The sequence below is a fragment of the Astyanax mexicanus genome, chromosome 15, assembly GCF_023375975.1.
Source record: "Astyanax mexicanus isolate ESR-SI-001 chromosome 15, AstMex3_surface, whole genome shotgun sequence".
Taxonomy (NCBI): domain Eukaryota; kingdom Metazoa; phylum Chordata; class Actinopteri; order Characiformes; family Acestrorhamphidae; genus Astyanax; species Astyanax mexicanus.
The window spans coordinates 36,502,125-36,520,175 of record NC_064422.1 but is presented as its reverse complement, the minus strand read 5'-3'; the positions used below and the strand labels follow the sequence as shown (position 1 = coordinate 36,520,175).

Here is an 18,051-nt window from a genome sequence, read left to right as displayed (position 1 = left end):
GACTATTGAAAAGAATAATAACATCATTATAATATATTTATTTATTTATGCCAAAGGTTACTCTAAAAACTCTGTAATACTCTGCAATTTGTTTACACACTTATTTTTTTTTCCAAATTGAATTACTGTATTATTATTATTTTGCCATCCTTTATTGGCAACTTGTTTGATGTTAACTCAAAAATTTTAACTGTAAAATGTTCAAAACCTTTTTACAGTGTAGGAGGGCTAATCCCTGTCTGGGAAACTGCCTCTATAAGCCTATAAATTGATATAAGTTTTGTTTAGCAACACTGAATATTTAGATCTGGTTTATATGTGTTCACTTCATGTGACTAGTATCTGAATTGTACCCTGATAAGATTTTAGCCACATGCATTTATAATAGGAAGTCAAATGCGTCTCCGGTTATTTAGATTCAAATTTAATTGCTGTATGGGATTAAATGTGCACATTTGCTCATTACACACTAAGTATTATTGACGTTTCAGTTGTATTAGTAGGAGTTATGGTTGTTGACATTTATGTTTACACTGCTGTATTGTGGCTTAAATGTTTTTTAGCCATCTCTTGAAGTATTTTTTTTACATCTACAGCTCTGGAAAAAAAAATAAAAAAGACCACTTCAGTTTCTGAATCAGGTTCTCTGATTTTGCTATTTATAGGTATATTGTTGAATAAAATGAACATTGTTGTTTTATTCTAGAAACTACAGACAACATTTCTTCGTAATTCCAAATGAAAATACTGTCATTTAGAGCTTTTATTTGCAGAAAATGTGAAATGAGCTTTCAGACTTCAAATAATGCAAAGAAAACAAGTTTATATTCATTCAGCCAAGAAATCAATATTTGGTGGAATAACCCTGTTTTTTTAACCCACCATTTTCATGCATCTTGGCATGTTCTCCTCCACCAGTCTTACACACTGCTTTTGGATAACTTTATGCCAGTCCCAGTGCAAAAATTCATGCAATTCAGCTTGGTTGTTGGCTTAGGATCATCCATCTTCCTCTCGATTATATTCCAGAAGTTTTCAATTTGGTAAAATCTGAGAAACTCATAATTCATAGTAGTTTCTTATTTTTTTTTCCCAGAGCTGTATATAAGATGTGCTGCTGATTAATATTGAAGCAAAATTACTTTAGTTTTAGTAATTTAGTAATTGAACGTGTCTATTTGAGCATTGATATTTAAGAGGGTGCCTTCTGTAGCATCCTCCTAAATACAGATGTATACCAATGAACACAGACATGCCAAAAGTCATAGGAACAACCTTGTAAGTCACTCTGGATACGAGCGGCAGCCAAATGCTGTAAATGTAAAGTACATATAAATGTACTGTACTGTAGGCTACTCATCAAATATAGATCTGCATTGTCTTCTTTGGAAAGGCTTGATCACGTACATTTTGCCTGGACACAATTACATTACATTACATTACATTACATTTGGCAGACGCTTTTGTCCAAAGCGACTTACAATAGTCAAGTACAATGTAAAATAAGTTTAAAGGTAAAACATCTTTGGATAGGGATAAGAGGAGGACAAAGGGAAATTATGGGATAGAGGAGTGAAGGAGGGGAGGAAGGAAATGAGGTTAGAAGTAGTTAGTGTGTTAGAGGTGTTAAGAGAGTAAGTGCTCTTTGAAGAGCTCTGTCTTCAGGAGTTTATTAAAGATAGCGAGAGATTCTCCTGATCTGGTAGTAGAAGGTAGTTAGTTAGAGGTGTTAGGAGAGTAAGTGCTCTTTGAAGAGCTCTGTCTTCAGGAGTTTATTAAAGATAGCGAGAGATTCTCCTGATCTGGTAGTAGAAGGTAGTTAGTAAGAGGTGTTAGGAGAGTAAGAGCTCTTTGAAGAGCTCTGTCTTCAGGAGTTTCTTAAAGATAGCGAGAGATTCTCCTGATCTGGTAGTGGAAGGTAGTTAGTTAGAGGTGTTAGGAGAGTAAGTGCTCTTTGAAGAGCTCTGTCTTCAGGAGTTTCTTAAAGATAGTGAGAGATTCTCCTGATCTGGTAGTGGAAGGTAGTTTGTTCCACCATTGGGGAACTCTGTATGAGAACAGTCTGGATTGCTTTGTGTGAGTGTTTGGCAAAGCGAGGCGACGTTCACTGGAGGAGCGCAGCGGCCGGGAGGTAGCGTAAGCCTTCAGGAGCAAGTGCAGGTAGGAAGGAGCCTGTTCTGACATCACCTTGTAGGCGATTGTAAGAGTTTTGAATTTGATGCGAGCAGCAACTGGTAGCCAATGGAGCTCAATGAGCAGCGGGGTGACATGTGCCCGTTTTGCCTCTTTTTGATTGGCTGTTGGGTAGCTACATTTCTCCACATATATTGACTGGTGTGTGCCAAGCTTCTTCAGAACTCTATAGAGAAATAGCACTGCGTCTTGGTGGACCTTGGTGGTTATCATAGTAATTTCTACATGTGAGAGATACAAGGTGTGACATGTGAGCGTGTGAACTGCTCGAAATCGTGTGTCTCACATCCAATGCGTGTGACTTAGGAGCTCTGGAAGCATGAAGTGTTAATGAAGAATGGGTCAGCATCCTCATGACATTCCAGTCACATGACTTTTGGCTGAACTGTTCACAGATTAGGTTTGGATTTGTAGCAGAGCTGTAATAAGCAGTGCTAGCTGCTTATTATAAAATGATATTATTCTTCCAAATGTAGGAAAAGCCTTAATGTATGAGTTTGTACCCTGTTATACCCTACTTATTTACTCTCTTGGCCTTGTCACAGGCTGCCAAAAATATTCTTTTCATGCAAACTCCGGGATAATGCTTAGCCTCCAGACACTTCAACTGTATCAGAGCCGCCACCCATCGCTGGTGCGCGGAGCAAACCGAGCGCACAGAGAAAGATAAACCCAATCCCTCTCTTCTGTCAGCGAGAGAGGAATCGAATGCCGTGGAGAAAGAGCAGAATGAAACAAAGGGCCAGCAAAGCGACTCACGGTTGTCAATCTGATTCCCGCTTCAGACGTAGGCCATTTATGTAGGGTGATATATTTTCCCGAGTTACCTGAGGGCACGGGCTTCTTCTTTTTTTACTGCAGAAAGTGTTTTTTTTATATATATATATAAAGCTTGTGGAAGAGCAGGTGATAGGTCACTGCATCTGTTAGACACGGATGGTGAGGTGTGCTCGGGTGACGCACACACACATGAATGAAAACTGCAATTATGCGGAGCATGACTGTGTGTTATGATGCAGGCTGTGTGTGGCACTAAGTCGATTAGAAAGGTCACTGAACATAAGGGATCACAAAAGCAGCTTGTGCTCCCACTGAAGCGAAACAGTAACACACTCAATAGCTTAATCAATAGACCCCAGCAGGAAAGCATTCCTGCACACTCTGCGTCACAGCGAACAGCTCAGTGGGGACAAGTTTGGAGCTTAAATGGTTCACCCAGCCTAAAGCCAGCAAATATAGCTGCTGTGCTGCTTGATGGTTTAAGGATAATTAACGTTGCTTTCATTATTGTAACATTTGTATTCAAATTTCTAAGTTCCGCAGATTCAGAAATGCAGTTTTTTTATCATGCTACTGATGATACAGCTCAACCTCTAAAAAGTATTCACCTTCCTGGATGGTTTCGTCATTAATAAATGAAATTATGATCAGTCGATCATGGTTTGGCTTTTTTCTTATTACTTTACTTTATTGTTACGTTAAAGTGATTTCTACAAAATAATGCAAATTAAATAACTTTACTAACATAACGCAAGAGTGTGCCTTATGCTAATTTATTATGCCTCAAGTTAATAGGTTTCCAAGATGGCAGAGATTTTTTTTACTACAGTATAATAGAAGGTTTACTTCATATTAATAAAGGCTGTATGCTGTAAATTTTATTTTTTAGTTGTTTATGTAATTTTTGTTTATAGAGTTTTATTGAGCATTTTAGTCCATAAAGCTATCGGCAAATGCTCTACAATCTGTGTTTTTTAATAGGATTAAGCTCAAAGGAGTAGTGAGGGACAGGCAGGGTCAAAAACAATAAGACAGGGTAAAGAAACAACATATTAAGAGGAGTAGTAAGGCAGTCCAGGGTCATACACTGTAAATCCAGTAAATCAGAGAGTAGGCAAAAAAGTAATAAACAGAAGAGGTTGGTAACAAGGCAGGCAATAGCAGAGGCAAGGCAAGGCAAAAAACAAGAAACGTGTGGTATTAGAGCTAGTAAATTAGGTGCTAATGTACTCGGCAGGGTTAGACAGAAGTGAGGGGTACATATATACACAGGTGACCAGGTGTATGGGTGAGCAGGAACACTGTAGTGTCATGTGATTGGTGGAGTATAAGACTTCCAGTCCATAATGAATGCTGGGTTATGGATTAAATACTGTATACCATCTATCTAAAATTTAAATGATGAAAATACTACGAGTAATAGAAACATTCGTTTCTACAACCACTGCTTCACACATACAGTAACAGCCTAGAAACCCAGCCATACTAACACATATTTTACCTGCTGCTGGTCAGAATTTATCGTAAGGTCATTGACCGTCCCTCAGTCATTAATGCCTATAAAGTACTGTATTACTAACTTGTAAATGTGCCAATGGAAGTTGAAATCAATATCTGTATCCTACCATTAGTTAGAGAGTGATTGGATAGCCGCACACTGCTAACCTTGTGTTGTAGCGAGTTAGTGCTGGCCTCATTGACCCAGTGACACTTTTATTTCCTGGCATTAGAGAGGGACTGGCCGAGCACTGGGGATCTGTTGTTAAGGCGGTGTGATATATTAGCCCGTGCCAGAGTAAGTCAGTGGCCAAATTAGAACCCTGACTGTAGGTTAAGTGAAATTTATGTGCTCTCGTGGACGAGGGAGGCCATGGCTGGATTTGGAGGCTGTGGAGCATAGGGGTAAGTGGATGGGGGTTTATTGTAGCCGTGCTGGGATTACAGCTGTTCTGTGCATTGCTACAGCAGTAGTCCCACTCGTACAGGTGAGCACTGATATTATGAATGTTAGAGTCTATAACTATCTTGTTATAAATGTTTGAATTGTTCAGGACTGTGTTTTTTATATAATTTAGTTTCAGTTTATTTCATTTTTGTTTCATTTTTCATTTCTTTCCAATTGAAGTCAAGTCAAATCCTCATGTACTGTACACTATATGTAGAAATGTTTTTTTGCGGACACCATTTTGTGGACACCATTGCTAATAAAAGGTAGAAAGGTACTGGCAATAATAGAATAGAACCTGTTAGAACCTGTAGAAAATAACCACAGTATACCACTGATAGCTCTGTCCGGCACATTTTGCATTGCATGAGGACGTTATTGCCTCGTTATTTCACACGTGAGAATCCGCACCAATTTATTATATTTTTTTAGACAATTGTTGTTGTTTTTTTTTTCCCAGCATTCTTTTTTACTCAGTAATTGGGAGTTTTCCATTGTAGCAAAGTAAATTACTTGTGTCAAAATGTACTTGAGTAAAAGTAAAATGACCTATTTTAAAAACTACTTTAAAATGACAAATGACTCATAAAATCTACTCAATTACAATAACTTGAGTAAATGTAATTCATTACTTTCCACCTCTGTTATCCAGCAAACTCGCCTGACCATAATCCTATAGAGAATCTATGTGACATTATCCAGATGAAGATGGGAGACACCAGACCCAACCAACAATGCAGACGAGCTGAAGGCCACTATCTATTTATCTTTATGAGATATTAATTTTTGTGTTTTTATTAGCTGTAAGCTATAATCGTCAACTTCAACAAAACAAACAAAAAAAAAACACTTGTAATATATCCCTCTGTGTCAGCCCTCAGACTCTAACCTCTCCTGCCGAACAGTGCTCAGCATCACCGGAATGCTGATCTGTCCCGCCTGCTCCCCTGAATCTCATTAACGTGCTCTATAAAGGAGCCCCAGCCTAGACACTCTTTGCAAAGTTTTAGTATTTCTCTTGAACTCTAAGCATTATCTGAGCATTATCTTCCTAGCGTTTTTTTTTTTTTTTTTTTTTTTTTTTTAGGTATTTTGATCCTTTGCTTTGTGTTTTCAGCCTCTGACAAGCCTTTTTGCCTGTTAATCGACCCTCGCCTGCCTTTTGCACTTGCATTCGGTCTAATTACATTACATTTGTGGAGACCCTCTGTGTGTAATAATTCTATATAATATATGAGTTCATGAAATAAATGAACTTTTTGTTAATATAATTAATTTATTAAGATGCACCTGTACTGAATTTGTTGTGTCTTCACTGGCAAAAAATTAAGAAAATTACAATGGAACCTTGTTGCTATAAAAGGAATTGAATGTTGTCTTGTAGGTTTGAGAATTTAAATCAGTTTATTTTAGGTTTTGATGAGATTTACTGATATCACTGGATATCTATTATTCATCCTTATTTATAATTAATGAAGCTGTTTAGAAATACTGTAATTTTAATATGATTAAAGGCTTTTTAAGAATTCATTGAAAGATATACCCACCTTCAAAAGCAATACCAATGAGGCTGATTGCCTCCAAACAAAGTCTATATCAGATTTGTTTACGGAGCCTGCCTCCCTTGTTCACTTTCTGATCTGCCACTAATTTTCCACTGTGTGTTTACAGACTCCTAACACAGAGTCTCATTACCTTAAACTAACAGCCAGTGATTGGAGAAGATCTGACTGCAGTCTGGGCTCTGACCCTTCAGCTAATTACTAACTGCTTGTCTGAGTGCTGTGTTTACTGAAAGGAAAGGACAGTTCACTCTGGCAGAGGGCTTTGCTCTGCAATCAGCCCCCGTTTTCTTTAATTACTGATTAATCTGTGCATTGCTGTTTGGATTAGTGCCGGCTTCTCCGTGCACTCTTCTCAACTTTTTCCGGGCTCTGAGAACAACGAGCAGCCATTTCCATCCCACTAGCATGAACGTGTCATTATAGTATTCAGAGCTGCTCTTTTCCAGCTACATTTTTAATGGTTATTTTGGTTAGAAGGTGCATACAGAATGATTTCTGTCTGAAATATGTCTTCATTAGATTTTCAGAGCGGTTTAGAGCGTTTCTGTGGGCAGTTTCAGCACAATAGGTCAACCAAGATGGAACACTCGCTGTCTGAACTTTGACTGAAAGTGTTTTCACTCTTTTTAGATTCTGAAATTCTGGGATCTGTTCTCCAGCCAAAGAGCACTGAGCTTCAACAGCGGGGAGTCGTCTTTGAACGTTCTGTCATAATAAATTACAATAAATACAGCAATGTTGCTTTTATAAAAGGGGGACAAAATACAAGGTAATAAAATTCACCAATGCTGAAAAAAAGCTTCAAGTAGCTGCAAAACTGTAGTTTTGCACTGATTTTAAAGCAGTAAAGGAGTCTAAAAATACTTTAAAATTGAAAATACTTGAAGGCATGTATAATTAGAAGTTAAAAGTTTGCTTCTAAATGTAACTTCAAGTTCCACCTTAAATAATGCAGCAATCGAAAAAGTAATCAAAATCTAAATTAAAGAAGTTGCTACCAAAGTAAACAAATCAGTGTATCATGCCACCAGATTACATGTCTATCTGTCTATCTGTCTGTCTGTCTGTCTGTAAAATTATTTAGTTTGGATTGGCACAAATGTCTGTCTTCCATCCATCCATCCATCCATCCATCCATCCATCCATCCATCCATCCATCCATCCATCCATCCATCCATCCATCCATCAATCCATCCATCCATCTGCTTATTTGTGCAATGGAAAAAAACATATAACTCAACATGAGACTCAACTTATTGACTATATTTAGGATTTTACCTGCTAAGTGTGTTTTTTTTTCCAGTGTCATTATTATAATTAGACAGTCTGCGTTTGATTCCTGTGTTGGTGAGTCATTAGACTGTAGCGGTGGATGTGAGGTAGACAATTATTGGACGGTGTCATTTAAACCCTCGGGAGAAGCTGTCTTCAAGAGCGTTGGATGTCCTCTGCGTGTGGTGTATTGTCAGAAAGCCAACTAGCCTTGAGACAGCACTCAGGAAACACAACCTGTTGTGCTTAAAGCTTGTGTGTCTGAATGTGCTGCTGAACAATGCAGCTCAGGGATTTCTGCCAGCGGTGTGTGGAAATGTGACCCTCAGCTCTGTGTGTTTATCACTATACTGAACTGAATTGTCCATTTTCTCAAATTATATGGAGAAAATGTAAACTGTGACAGAATACACACAGAATACAACCATAACCTTAATTTATCTAAAAGTGTGTAGATCTCATTTTTGCCACCTAAACAGCTTTTACCCACTGAGGCATGGACTCCAGAAGTCACAGCCAGTCTTAACCTTTTTTTAAGCTATTTGTGCTACAGTAAGCTTTTCTTTGGGCTTAGACCCAAAGTCTTCTCTCCTCAAATGCATCAGTGAGCCTCGCTGCCTTATGACCCTGTAACTGGTTTATTGGTTGTACTAACCAGGGGTTGAAACAGCATACTACCGTGGTATGAACATTTATGATTATTATACTGTGTATTTTTGGTTAATACCAGTATTGGGTAAAATTTGTTACCATTTATTACCAGCCTTTTCGAAATGTATGAGAATATTTGAGCTGGCACACTGCCAACACTGCCAAAAAAATACCAATTGGTCTTAACCCTTAGAACCCTACAGACAGATTTTCCATCCAAAATCGGACCTTGTATTCTCAGCTTAATTACTCAGGAATCCCTTCACACATCAACATAATCCATATATGGTTAAAAAGGACGGAACTTACTCTTTCTAAAAATAAAGCGATGACATCCCAGTGCAGTAAAACATCTACAAAAAAAAAAAACATTGAGGAAAAACACTTAAAAAAGTGAGATCTCCTTCCCCAACCAATATTATTTACCTTTAGTGCTTCAAACATATTTATATGATGTTTCAAACCAAATAATATCAGTAAATGACTCAAACGTGTCCACAGAAAAAGGATGAAACTACCTGCTTTACTCAAACTAAAGCTAGCTATGGTGTGCGCACTACTTTATTTAGTTTTTATTTTACTTGCACATTTTTACTAAGTAGTTATTTTGCACTAAACATTTTTAGTTATTTAGACTAAAAAGTTTACATTTTTGTATCTAGTTTTCTTTGTGTGTCCTGATTAAAATACTTAAATGCATAGTCTGCTCTGAGTGTCAGGATTTTAATAAGTTAATCTACATGTATCCTAGAGGTGTGATTATTGATTATCAAGAAAAATAAATTTGCATGATGCTCTCCATGTATTTTTTTTGGTCAAAGTAATAATTAAGAAACCATGTAATGAACTCAAATCATGAACATGACCATGACATGACCAGAACATGATCAGTTCCAGGAAAATATAACAATTCTGCTTCCTTTTCCTTACATTTTAAGTGATTATATTTTTGAGCAGCCGTATGTCTTCTGGAGTAAAAGAGATCAGGGCATGTGTCTGTCTGATACAGAGACTGTAAAAAAAAAAGATGGACGCCGTGTCGCCGTTCCCATTCAATCAATGAAAATGAAGCCAAAATCTTCCGCCATGTTGGCGATCCTGAAACCCGAGTCTGTGCAGTAGAGACCAGAGGAGGGAGAAAGACTGTGGAGAGACAGCCTACTCGTTTAAATAACCCCGCCCCTGAGGGCTGCCTCGAGGTCACTGGCTGCAGAGCGGAGCGGCGCTGACGGTCTGTTATTGGTCCCGCACATTACCAGCCCTTCTACAATAACCACACCTTTATTGAATAGAGCTGAATAATGTTTTAAAAAAACGAATTCTGTGGGGATATAAAAAATGTGACAATATAAAGAGAGGTTACACTAGCTGTTACACTTAAATAATGGAGGTAGAATTACAGTATATTAGAAAAAAACGTGATTGAAAGTTGTCTGTTTTGTCATTGAAATCTGTAAGGATGAGTGGGGTTACACAGCTTTCTGAAACCGAACAGCAGGGGGCGCCCGACCTGTGGTGGCTTCACTTTTGAGAGACGATGCTCTGTCCAGCTATATACTGTCTATGGTCTGATATAATTACTGTGTTAAAACACACCAAAACTGAGAAAACTGAGAAAAACACACCAAAAACAGCCTAGAGTTCAAAGGGTTAAAGTTATATTATTCTAATTTCCTGAGACACTGACTTATAAATGCACTAGTGCTTCACGTCAGTGGTTTTAATGCGTGTGTACATGTATAACCAGTTATTACCGATTCTTTTTTTTCTGTTGCTGAAAACCGATTCAATTCCCAGAGCCAGCAGCGAGAAGTGTTAAAGTTTTATGGCAGAACAAGATTGCATAATACAAGCCTAGGTGCAGTCTGAGGGGAGCACAACACTGAGTTATTTATTTTCATGAAGCGTTTCTCGCCGTGCATTTGTGATGAACCATAACTGAGAGGTAGCACATCTATCAGCAAGAGAGCGCTGGGTAATCCTCCTGCTATCAATTAAGACAGAAACATAGCTGAAGTTTTCTCTCCTCCTCCTTCTTCTTCTTCTTCTTCTTCTTCTTCTTCTTCTTCTTCTTCTCCTTCTCTTTCCTCTTTTACCTTCTCTTCTATTCTCTCTCTCTCTCTCTCTCTCTCTCTCTCTCTCTCTCTCTCTCTCTCTCTCTCTGTTCTATTCCCTGCATATTTTAAAAGTGTATTACTTCACAATTGCAGTCCAATCCCGGTCTCAAAGGATCGGCTACTTTAGCAATGCAAATTCTGCTCTGTACATTTCTTGCAGTAGCAGGTGTAAATGTTATAGTGTGCTCATAAAATCTCAAACTAGATTTTACAGGTTGTGACTTTAGTCAAATATACTCATGTAAGTTTCATTTTTCTCTGTATAATAAAGCTGCTTTCCACTGCATAGACCTTTGTGGTTAGTTTGAATGTTTTACTACACTTATACAGCGGACAAAAGTGGCTAAATCTCTTCATTTTTTAATCATATGCGACAGTTCAGCACCTTTTGTATGTGGTATTTAAATTAAATGCATATCCAATACTTGGCAGTGTAACTCAATGTTACAAAATTCATTGCTATCTTACACCCCATCAACAGTATATTTTATTTTCTGTGCTTTTAAAATAGTGTCTGACTTTAGGAAGGCTTGGTGATCTGGAAGTGAGGTGTGTTCAGGTTGACAGCGGGAAATACAGGTGCGCTACTGACTGAGTAAAACCCTGACAGCAGTCAACAGTCAGACGCCCAATCCTATCTTACTCATGCATGAGTGCCAGCAGCCTAAAAAATGTTTGGATTTGGTGAAACAAAACAAAAACGATCGGATTTAGGTTAGTGTAAATCTAATTTAGTAAAAATAAATTATAATAAATACAGACTTGGACTATTTTACCTGCTGTATGAATGTAGCATTAGACAACTTAATAACACAATGCACATCAGATGACAAAGTTACGAGAAATTCCGTGTTATTTTCTGGAGGCATTACTTTATTGTTGTATTATTCTTTCTATTATTATTATTATTATTATTATTATTATTATCTCTCTATTGTGTGAAACTTAAATCACATTCCCGTTTTTTTTTCTTCTTTCTCAGCTTCATTCAAACTCAGATAAAGGAGACGGTTCAGTTAGATACATCTTAAGTGGAGAAGGAGCAGGGACTATCTTCATCATAAATGAGGTAACGGGGGACATCCATGCCACGAAGAGTCTGGATCGGGAGAAGAAGTCTCACTACGTTCTCCACGCTCAGGCCATCGACATCAACACCAACAAACCCCTGGAACCAGAGTCAGAGTTCATCATCAAAGTACAGGACATAAACGACAACGCCCCCAAATTCCCAGACGGCCCCTTCGTCACACACGTGCCTGAGATGTCGGAAGTCGGTAAGGACCTGTCTGTAGCTTGGTTTTACTAAACTGCTTAGCAGAAGTAATAGGATATTGTAATAGGCAGTATTTAAATGTATTGTGAAGTGGTTTTCCCTCAGGGGATGGCTTGGGAATGCAAATACCTGTATAATTCTGTTGTGAGGTGTTATCTTGTGAGTGAGGCTGAACATTGCCCTGTGTGCTCATGGCAAGGCAATGTGAATGATCAGAGATGTGAGTGTGTGTGAGGTCTGATAGTGGGTGCCAGATGGATTGCATGATTAGTAATTATTACTAGTCAATTAGTTATTTCAAATTGTAGCTGACTAGTTGAGATTGCCTAACTGAATCCAAAATATATAGTGCTGTAAGAATGCTTTTGCTATTTTCTTTCAGATTAACAAACACTTTTAGTATCAGACACATATAATCTGAGTAAACATAAAAAAACACATTTTAAATGTTAATTGAATTTATTAAAGGAAAAAAAAAAACGATCCAAACCAATCTAGCCCTGTGTGAAAAGTATTTTTGCCCCCTAAACCTAATAACTCATTGTGCAACATTTGGGGGCGACAACTGCAATCAAGCTTTACTGATAACTGTCACATCTCTTTGGAGGAATTTTGGCCCACTCTTCTTTACAGAATTGTTTTAATTCAGATTAGACACACTGGAGGGGATTATTTATATATTTATAAAATTTTTTTAAGTCATTCAGAGGTGGACTTGTTGGTCTGCTTTGGATCATTGTCCTGCTGCAAAACCCAAGTATCCCTGAGCTTAAAGTCATGAACTGATGACCGAATATTACATTACAATACATTACATTTTCCAGACACTTTTGTCCAAAGCGACTTACAATAGTGAAGTACAAAAGTAATAGAAGTTAAAAGTAAAAAAAAAAAAACATTTTTTAGACAGAGCTTAAAGGAGGTCAAAGGGAAATTATGGGATAGAGGAGTGAAGGAGGAGAAGAAGGAAATGAGGTTAGAAGTAGTTAGTTTGTTAGAGTTAGAGGTGTTAGGAGAGTAAGTGCTCTTTGAAGAGCTCTGTCTTCAGGAGTTTATTAAAGACAGTGAGAGATTCTCCTGATCTGGTAGTAGAAGGTAGTTAGTTAGAGGTGTTAGGAGAGTAAGTGCTCTTTAAAGAGCTCTGTCTTCAGGAGTTTATTAAAGATAGCGAGAGATTCTCCTGATCTGGTAGTAGAAGGTAGTTAGTTAGAGGTGTTAGGAGAGTAAGTGCTCTTTAAAGAGCTCTGTCTTCAGGAGTTTATTAAAGATAGTGAGAGATTCTCCTGATCTGGTAGTGGAAGGTAGTTTGTTCCACCATTGGGGAACTCTGTATGAGAACAGTCTGGATTGCTTTGTGTGAATGTTTGGCAAAGCGAGGCGACGTCCACCGCAATATTCTCCTTCAGGATTGTCCGGTAGAGAGCAGAATTCATGGTTTCATGAATTAAAGCAAGTTGTTCAGGTCCTACAGCAGCAAAGCAGCCACAGACCATGCCACTACCACCACCATGTTTGATTTTCAGTATTCACAGAGCAACCTTGCTGTTCTTCTTTCCTTCCGACTAGTCTAAAACTCCATGATACAATGACTTGGCCTTGCAGCCACATCAGTGACTAGTGGAAGTCCTGGTTGACTAGTCGACTAGCCAGTTAGTCTGTGCAGAAATATGTCATAAAAGGCATTATGAAATGATAATGATTGTGGCTAGCAACTTCTGGCTAAAACTGTCCCTTTGAACAGGCTCACATGTCAAAAATCACATCCATGTTTAATGTAGGAGAGTCCTTATATGCATTTCCCACAGATCCCACAGCATCGTTAAGATTCCGAGTGACATGGCGAAAGTCACGGGACACTATACAAGTTCCTGTCTCGTAATATGTGGCATGTAAAGCATATAAAGAAAAGTTGTCTAACATTCACTCGACAGAAAAGTCAGTTTGCATCTTTGTTTAACAGTAAATATGGAAAATGTGCAGCACTGTTTTGAGATGTTTACGATTTCTTTTACAGCTGCAGAAAACAATGGCACCATTTCAAAGCCACACAGTGTAGTTTGGGTTTCATAAAAAACACGGCTTGCCACAGCTGAGTGACTTTACTTTATTTTCACTCCACTCCTCCATCACAGTCACAAGCTTTTCTCTCTCTCTCTCTCTCTCTCTCTCTCCGCTCCCATATTCATAGCATGGATCTTATTTAGTGTTTTTGTTTTCTGCAGGAGACCCACTGAGCTCCCCCAGGAGCAGTAAAACCTTTAGACTGCACTCAGTACCCCACTACTACCCATAATGCCTCGCTGTGCACTCTGAAATCCTCTACTTCAAGAAGCAAAGAAAACCTAGAGAGAGAGAGAGAGAGAGAAAGAGAAGGATGGGTAGAGAAAGAAAGAGTTCCCCACAGACAGAGCTGCTGAAATGCTCAGTCTCCTCAGCCTCATACGATGCCATCAATCCTCGCGCCTTTGTTCTCTGTATTCCATTTTTAGCCCCAACAAGAAAGAAGCCATCTTCTCCACTCAGTCCTTCCCATTCTGCTGTTCAACCAACACTCATAAAGACCCCTGCGTTCCCCCATAACCCTTGACTTTAAGCAAAATTTGGGAAAATGTCATTTTGTCCTTTTGAGCCATTTATAGATGGACTTGCTAGTCTGCTTGAGGTCATTGTCCTGCTGCAGAACCCAAGTATGCCTGAGCTTAAAGTCTTAAACTAATGGCCAGACATTGACCCTTGATTTTAAGCAAGTTTGTATAAATAAAGGCTATAAAATAAAGGTTTTCATTAATGACTTTATACAGATGGATTAGAGTGAGTCTAAAATGCTACTTGACCTTTAATGTTAATGTTTCATTACCTGCTATGGATCTGTTTCTTGATTTGGACCTTTCATAGATCTATCAATGTTTCACCCCAGAACAATGCCTTAGAAAATATTTTTAACTCGGACTTCAAAGTGGATTCAGCCTAATGAAAATTGAATACACTCATTTTTGTGTTTGTTACATAAGATTAGTTGCTACTTTTTTATTTTATTCTGTGCTACAAAGATAAAATAGGATCTTAGAACAATGTAGTATTTACCAACATATATATTGTATGTATATTCACTATATGACCACTACTTACAAATGAATGAACTTCACTGTTAAAATAGCAATTTGCCAAAGTCAGAGCTCACCTGGTTCTTAAAGGGAATGGCAAGTGACAAGCTGATTGGTTTATTTCATGTTTGCCCAAAACACATCCATGACTAATTAAGGGAATTAGTACATGTCTTTTCTTTTTTTTTTTTCTTTTTTTTTTGTATTTCCACTTGGATTTCGACTTACCCTATTAACTCTTCATGTGCAAAAAAAATAATAATATTAATCCGTCCATCCTTTTATTTTTTTGTGAATCAGTTGAAAGAGTTTGGTTTCATGAATCATATGCTTCTATGAGCCATTTGGATGCCCCCCTTATTCTAATGTCACAATAAGGAAATCCTTATAGAACCACCCTGGCACCGACCCTCATCTGTCAACCCCTGATCCCCACCAAAGCCCCACCCACTAGATTAGTTAAAAAAATGTAATTTCACGCATTTTGGTTGAGAACCAGTTCACAGCAGACCTTGTCTGAGGGAGGGATCTGTACCCACTGCCAGTGGCAAATCAGTCAGTACTTTCAAACAATGAAAGTTTTTGTTTCCATCGCAGTTCTATTGCCAGTGAGCACAAGCTAACACTTGGCCAGCAATAGCTTATTTGCATTAAAGTGACAGAGCCCTTAAACGGTTCATTCTGAAAAGGCCTGAGACTTTTAAGAACAGAGCTGGCGAGATCTGGCAAGATCTTTTATGTGAGAGTGATTTTGTGAAAAGAACTTAATGAACATGTTTTGTACTACAGCCCATAGACCTATTCTAACTTAAAGTATAAAAAGATAATATTGATGTAATGGTCTGTAGAGGAGCAGTCATTATATATATAGATATAGTGAGACAAGCAGTGGGAGGAACATGTGTCCTTAGAGGCATCAGTGTTGATTGTTCTGCCTGCGGAGCATTTTCTCAGCCTCACCTGCTGCTCTATTCCTGTCATTGAAGAAGAAACAGATACTATCTTCATCAGGAAGCTGGAGATGCACTGGCAGCTGAGGGCCAGAGGATGAGCATGAGATGGGAGGGCTTATTGTGTGTGGGGAATGTAAAAGTTCACTCACTTTTTCAGGAAAAAATACACAGAAAGAAGAGTAAGATTGCTGTGCTCTTCAGAATAAATCATATATTTGCCTATTTTGCTTTATTTATGTCAGGAAAACTTAAAAACTCTCCCATTCAGGCTAATTTCACCCTAGTTATTTAATTTGTACTGAAGATCAAATATAAACTGGGTTAGTTTTTAGGACAAAATATTTTTTTTTTTTCAATGTAAATCTTCCACTCAAAATGCTGTGTGGTAACAGATAGCAAGCATACATTGGCTCAACATCGGCTCAACATCATTGTTTACGTTGGCATGACATTGGCCAATCACGCATGACGTTGGGTGCCAACCAATGTTTGATGTTGGGACTACGTTGGCCTGATGTTGAGTGTCAACCAATGTTTGACGTTGGGCCTACATTGTGCTGATGTTGGGTGCCAAACAATGTTTGACGTTGGGACTATATTGTTCTGATTTTGGGTGTCAACCAATGTTTGACGTTGGAACTACGTTGGCCTGATGTTGGGTGCTAAGGAATGTTTGATGTTGGGACTACGTTGGCCTGACATTGGGTGCCAACCAATGTATGACTTTGGGACTACGTTGGCCTGACGTTGGGTGCCAACCAATGTATGACGTTGGGACTACGTTGGCCTGAGTTTGGGTGTCAACCAATGTTTGACGTTGGGTCTACATTTTCTTGGCGTTGGGTGTCAACCAATGTTTGATGTTGGGACTATGTTGGCCTAATGTTGGCTTCTGGCCAGTTAAAATGAGCAAGACAAGGGCTTTGTAAACCTTTAGATAGTAAAATCTATTAGTCTTAAATTGAAAGTAGTTTAAAAGCCAAGTAATGATATCAAGTTGAAATACTTTGCATTCCTACTACAAAATATTGTTTTTTTATTTGATTAAATTAATTCAGATGCTTTTTAGTGGCAACTACAGAACAATTCAGAATATAATGAATAAATTAGTTTAGAGATACAGAAATTTATAAAGTGTTCTCAAACCTTCCAGCAGCTGCAGTTCTCCATTGACTTGTGTGGGTCACGTTTATCGGCTGTGTTATTGATGTATGATGTAAGTTTCCTGCTTTACTGAAATGTGGAAATCAATCGGGGGGCATTGACTGGGTGATAGGCTGTGGATCCCTGTTTGTTGTTTATTAGAATCCCATGTTGTTGTTGCTGTAGCAACAAAAGTTTCACACAGAGGATCAGACTGTTGGCTGTCTCTGGAAGGAAGCAGCAGGTCTATACAGTAGATTACAGAGGTTTTGTCATATTGTTCCATATACTTTGATAAATAGCTATCACTTTATTTATTTGGATGGTCCATTACAGATGTCTCATAGATGCTCACCAGACATTTACAGTAGCTAACATTTTACATATAAATATTTTGTACTAACGTTAAATGTAACACAATGTACTGTATAAATGTACTGCATTTAAGTTATTCTGTTATGGACTTGCTCCAGTGTTTTGGGTCATTGTCCTGTTGCATCACCCAACTCCTATAAAGTTAAAGTTGACATACAGGCACTCTCACATTAATCGGTACAATGTGTTGATACATTTGGGAATACATCTTGCTCTTAATGACTGTAAGCTGGCCAGGCCCTGATGCAGCGAAGCCGTCCCAAATCATGTTACATTCAATAGAGAATCACCTAATTTTACTTTCAAGTTCACGTTAATTTAATAGACATTTAGTTGAATGATAGTTGAATGATAGTTGGGTAGATAGATAAGGCATATATAATAGACCTTCACAATCTTCTTTTGGTTGCCACATTAAATTGAACCCAAAAAATATATAACTTCTTAGTACATTGTCAGTGATTAGGTGGCAGTTTGCATGAGAAAAATAACAAATTTACAGTAGTTACATAAGTTACAGTAAGACACATCCACTTAAAGACATTTAAATCTATCTAGATAGATAGAAAGATATAATATGTATTTATATTATATATAAAATATGACTACGATGGTTAGAATGGATTTGAGCTACATTTCGTAAGTCCTCCTGTGGCCATTTAGCAAAAAAGGTCACT

At 38.0% G+C, this 18,051-nt stretch overlaps 1 protein-coding gene across 2 annotated transcripts in view; it reads left to right on the top strand.

Annotated features, from left to right (window-relative positions):
* LOC103028344 (cadherin-18) overlaps nt 1–18,051 on the top strand; it is a 379,608-nt gene that overhangs the window by 247,113 nt on the left and 114,444 nt on the right. For both annotated transcript variants that reach the window (XM_049464277.1, XM_049464276.1), the window contains one exon: nt 11,506–11,800. In XM_049464277.1, coding sequence (XP_049320234.1) covers nt 11,506–11,800 — 295 coding nt within the window. The remainder of the gene's footprint in view (nt 1–11,505; nt 11,801–18,051) is intronic.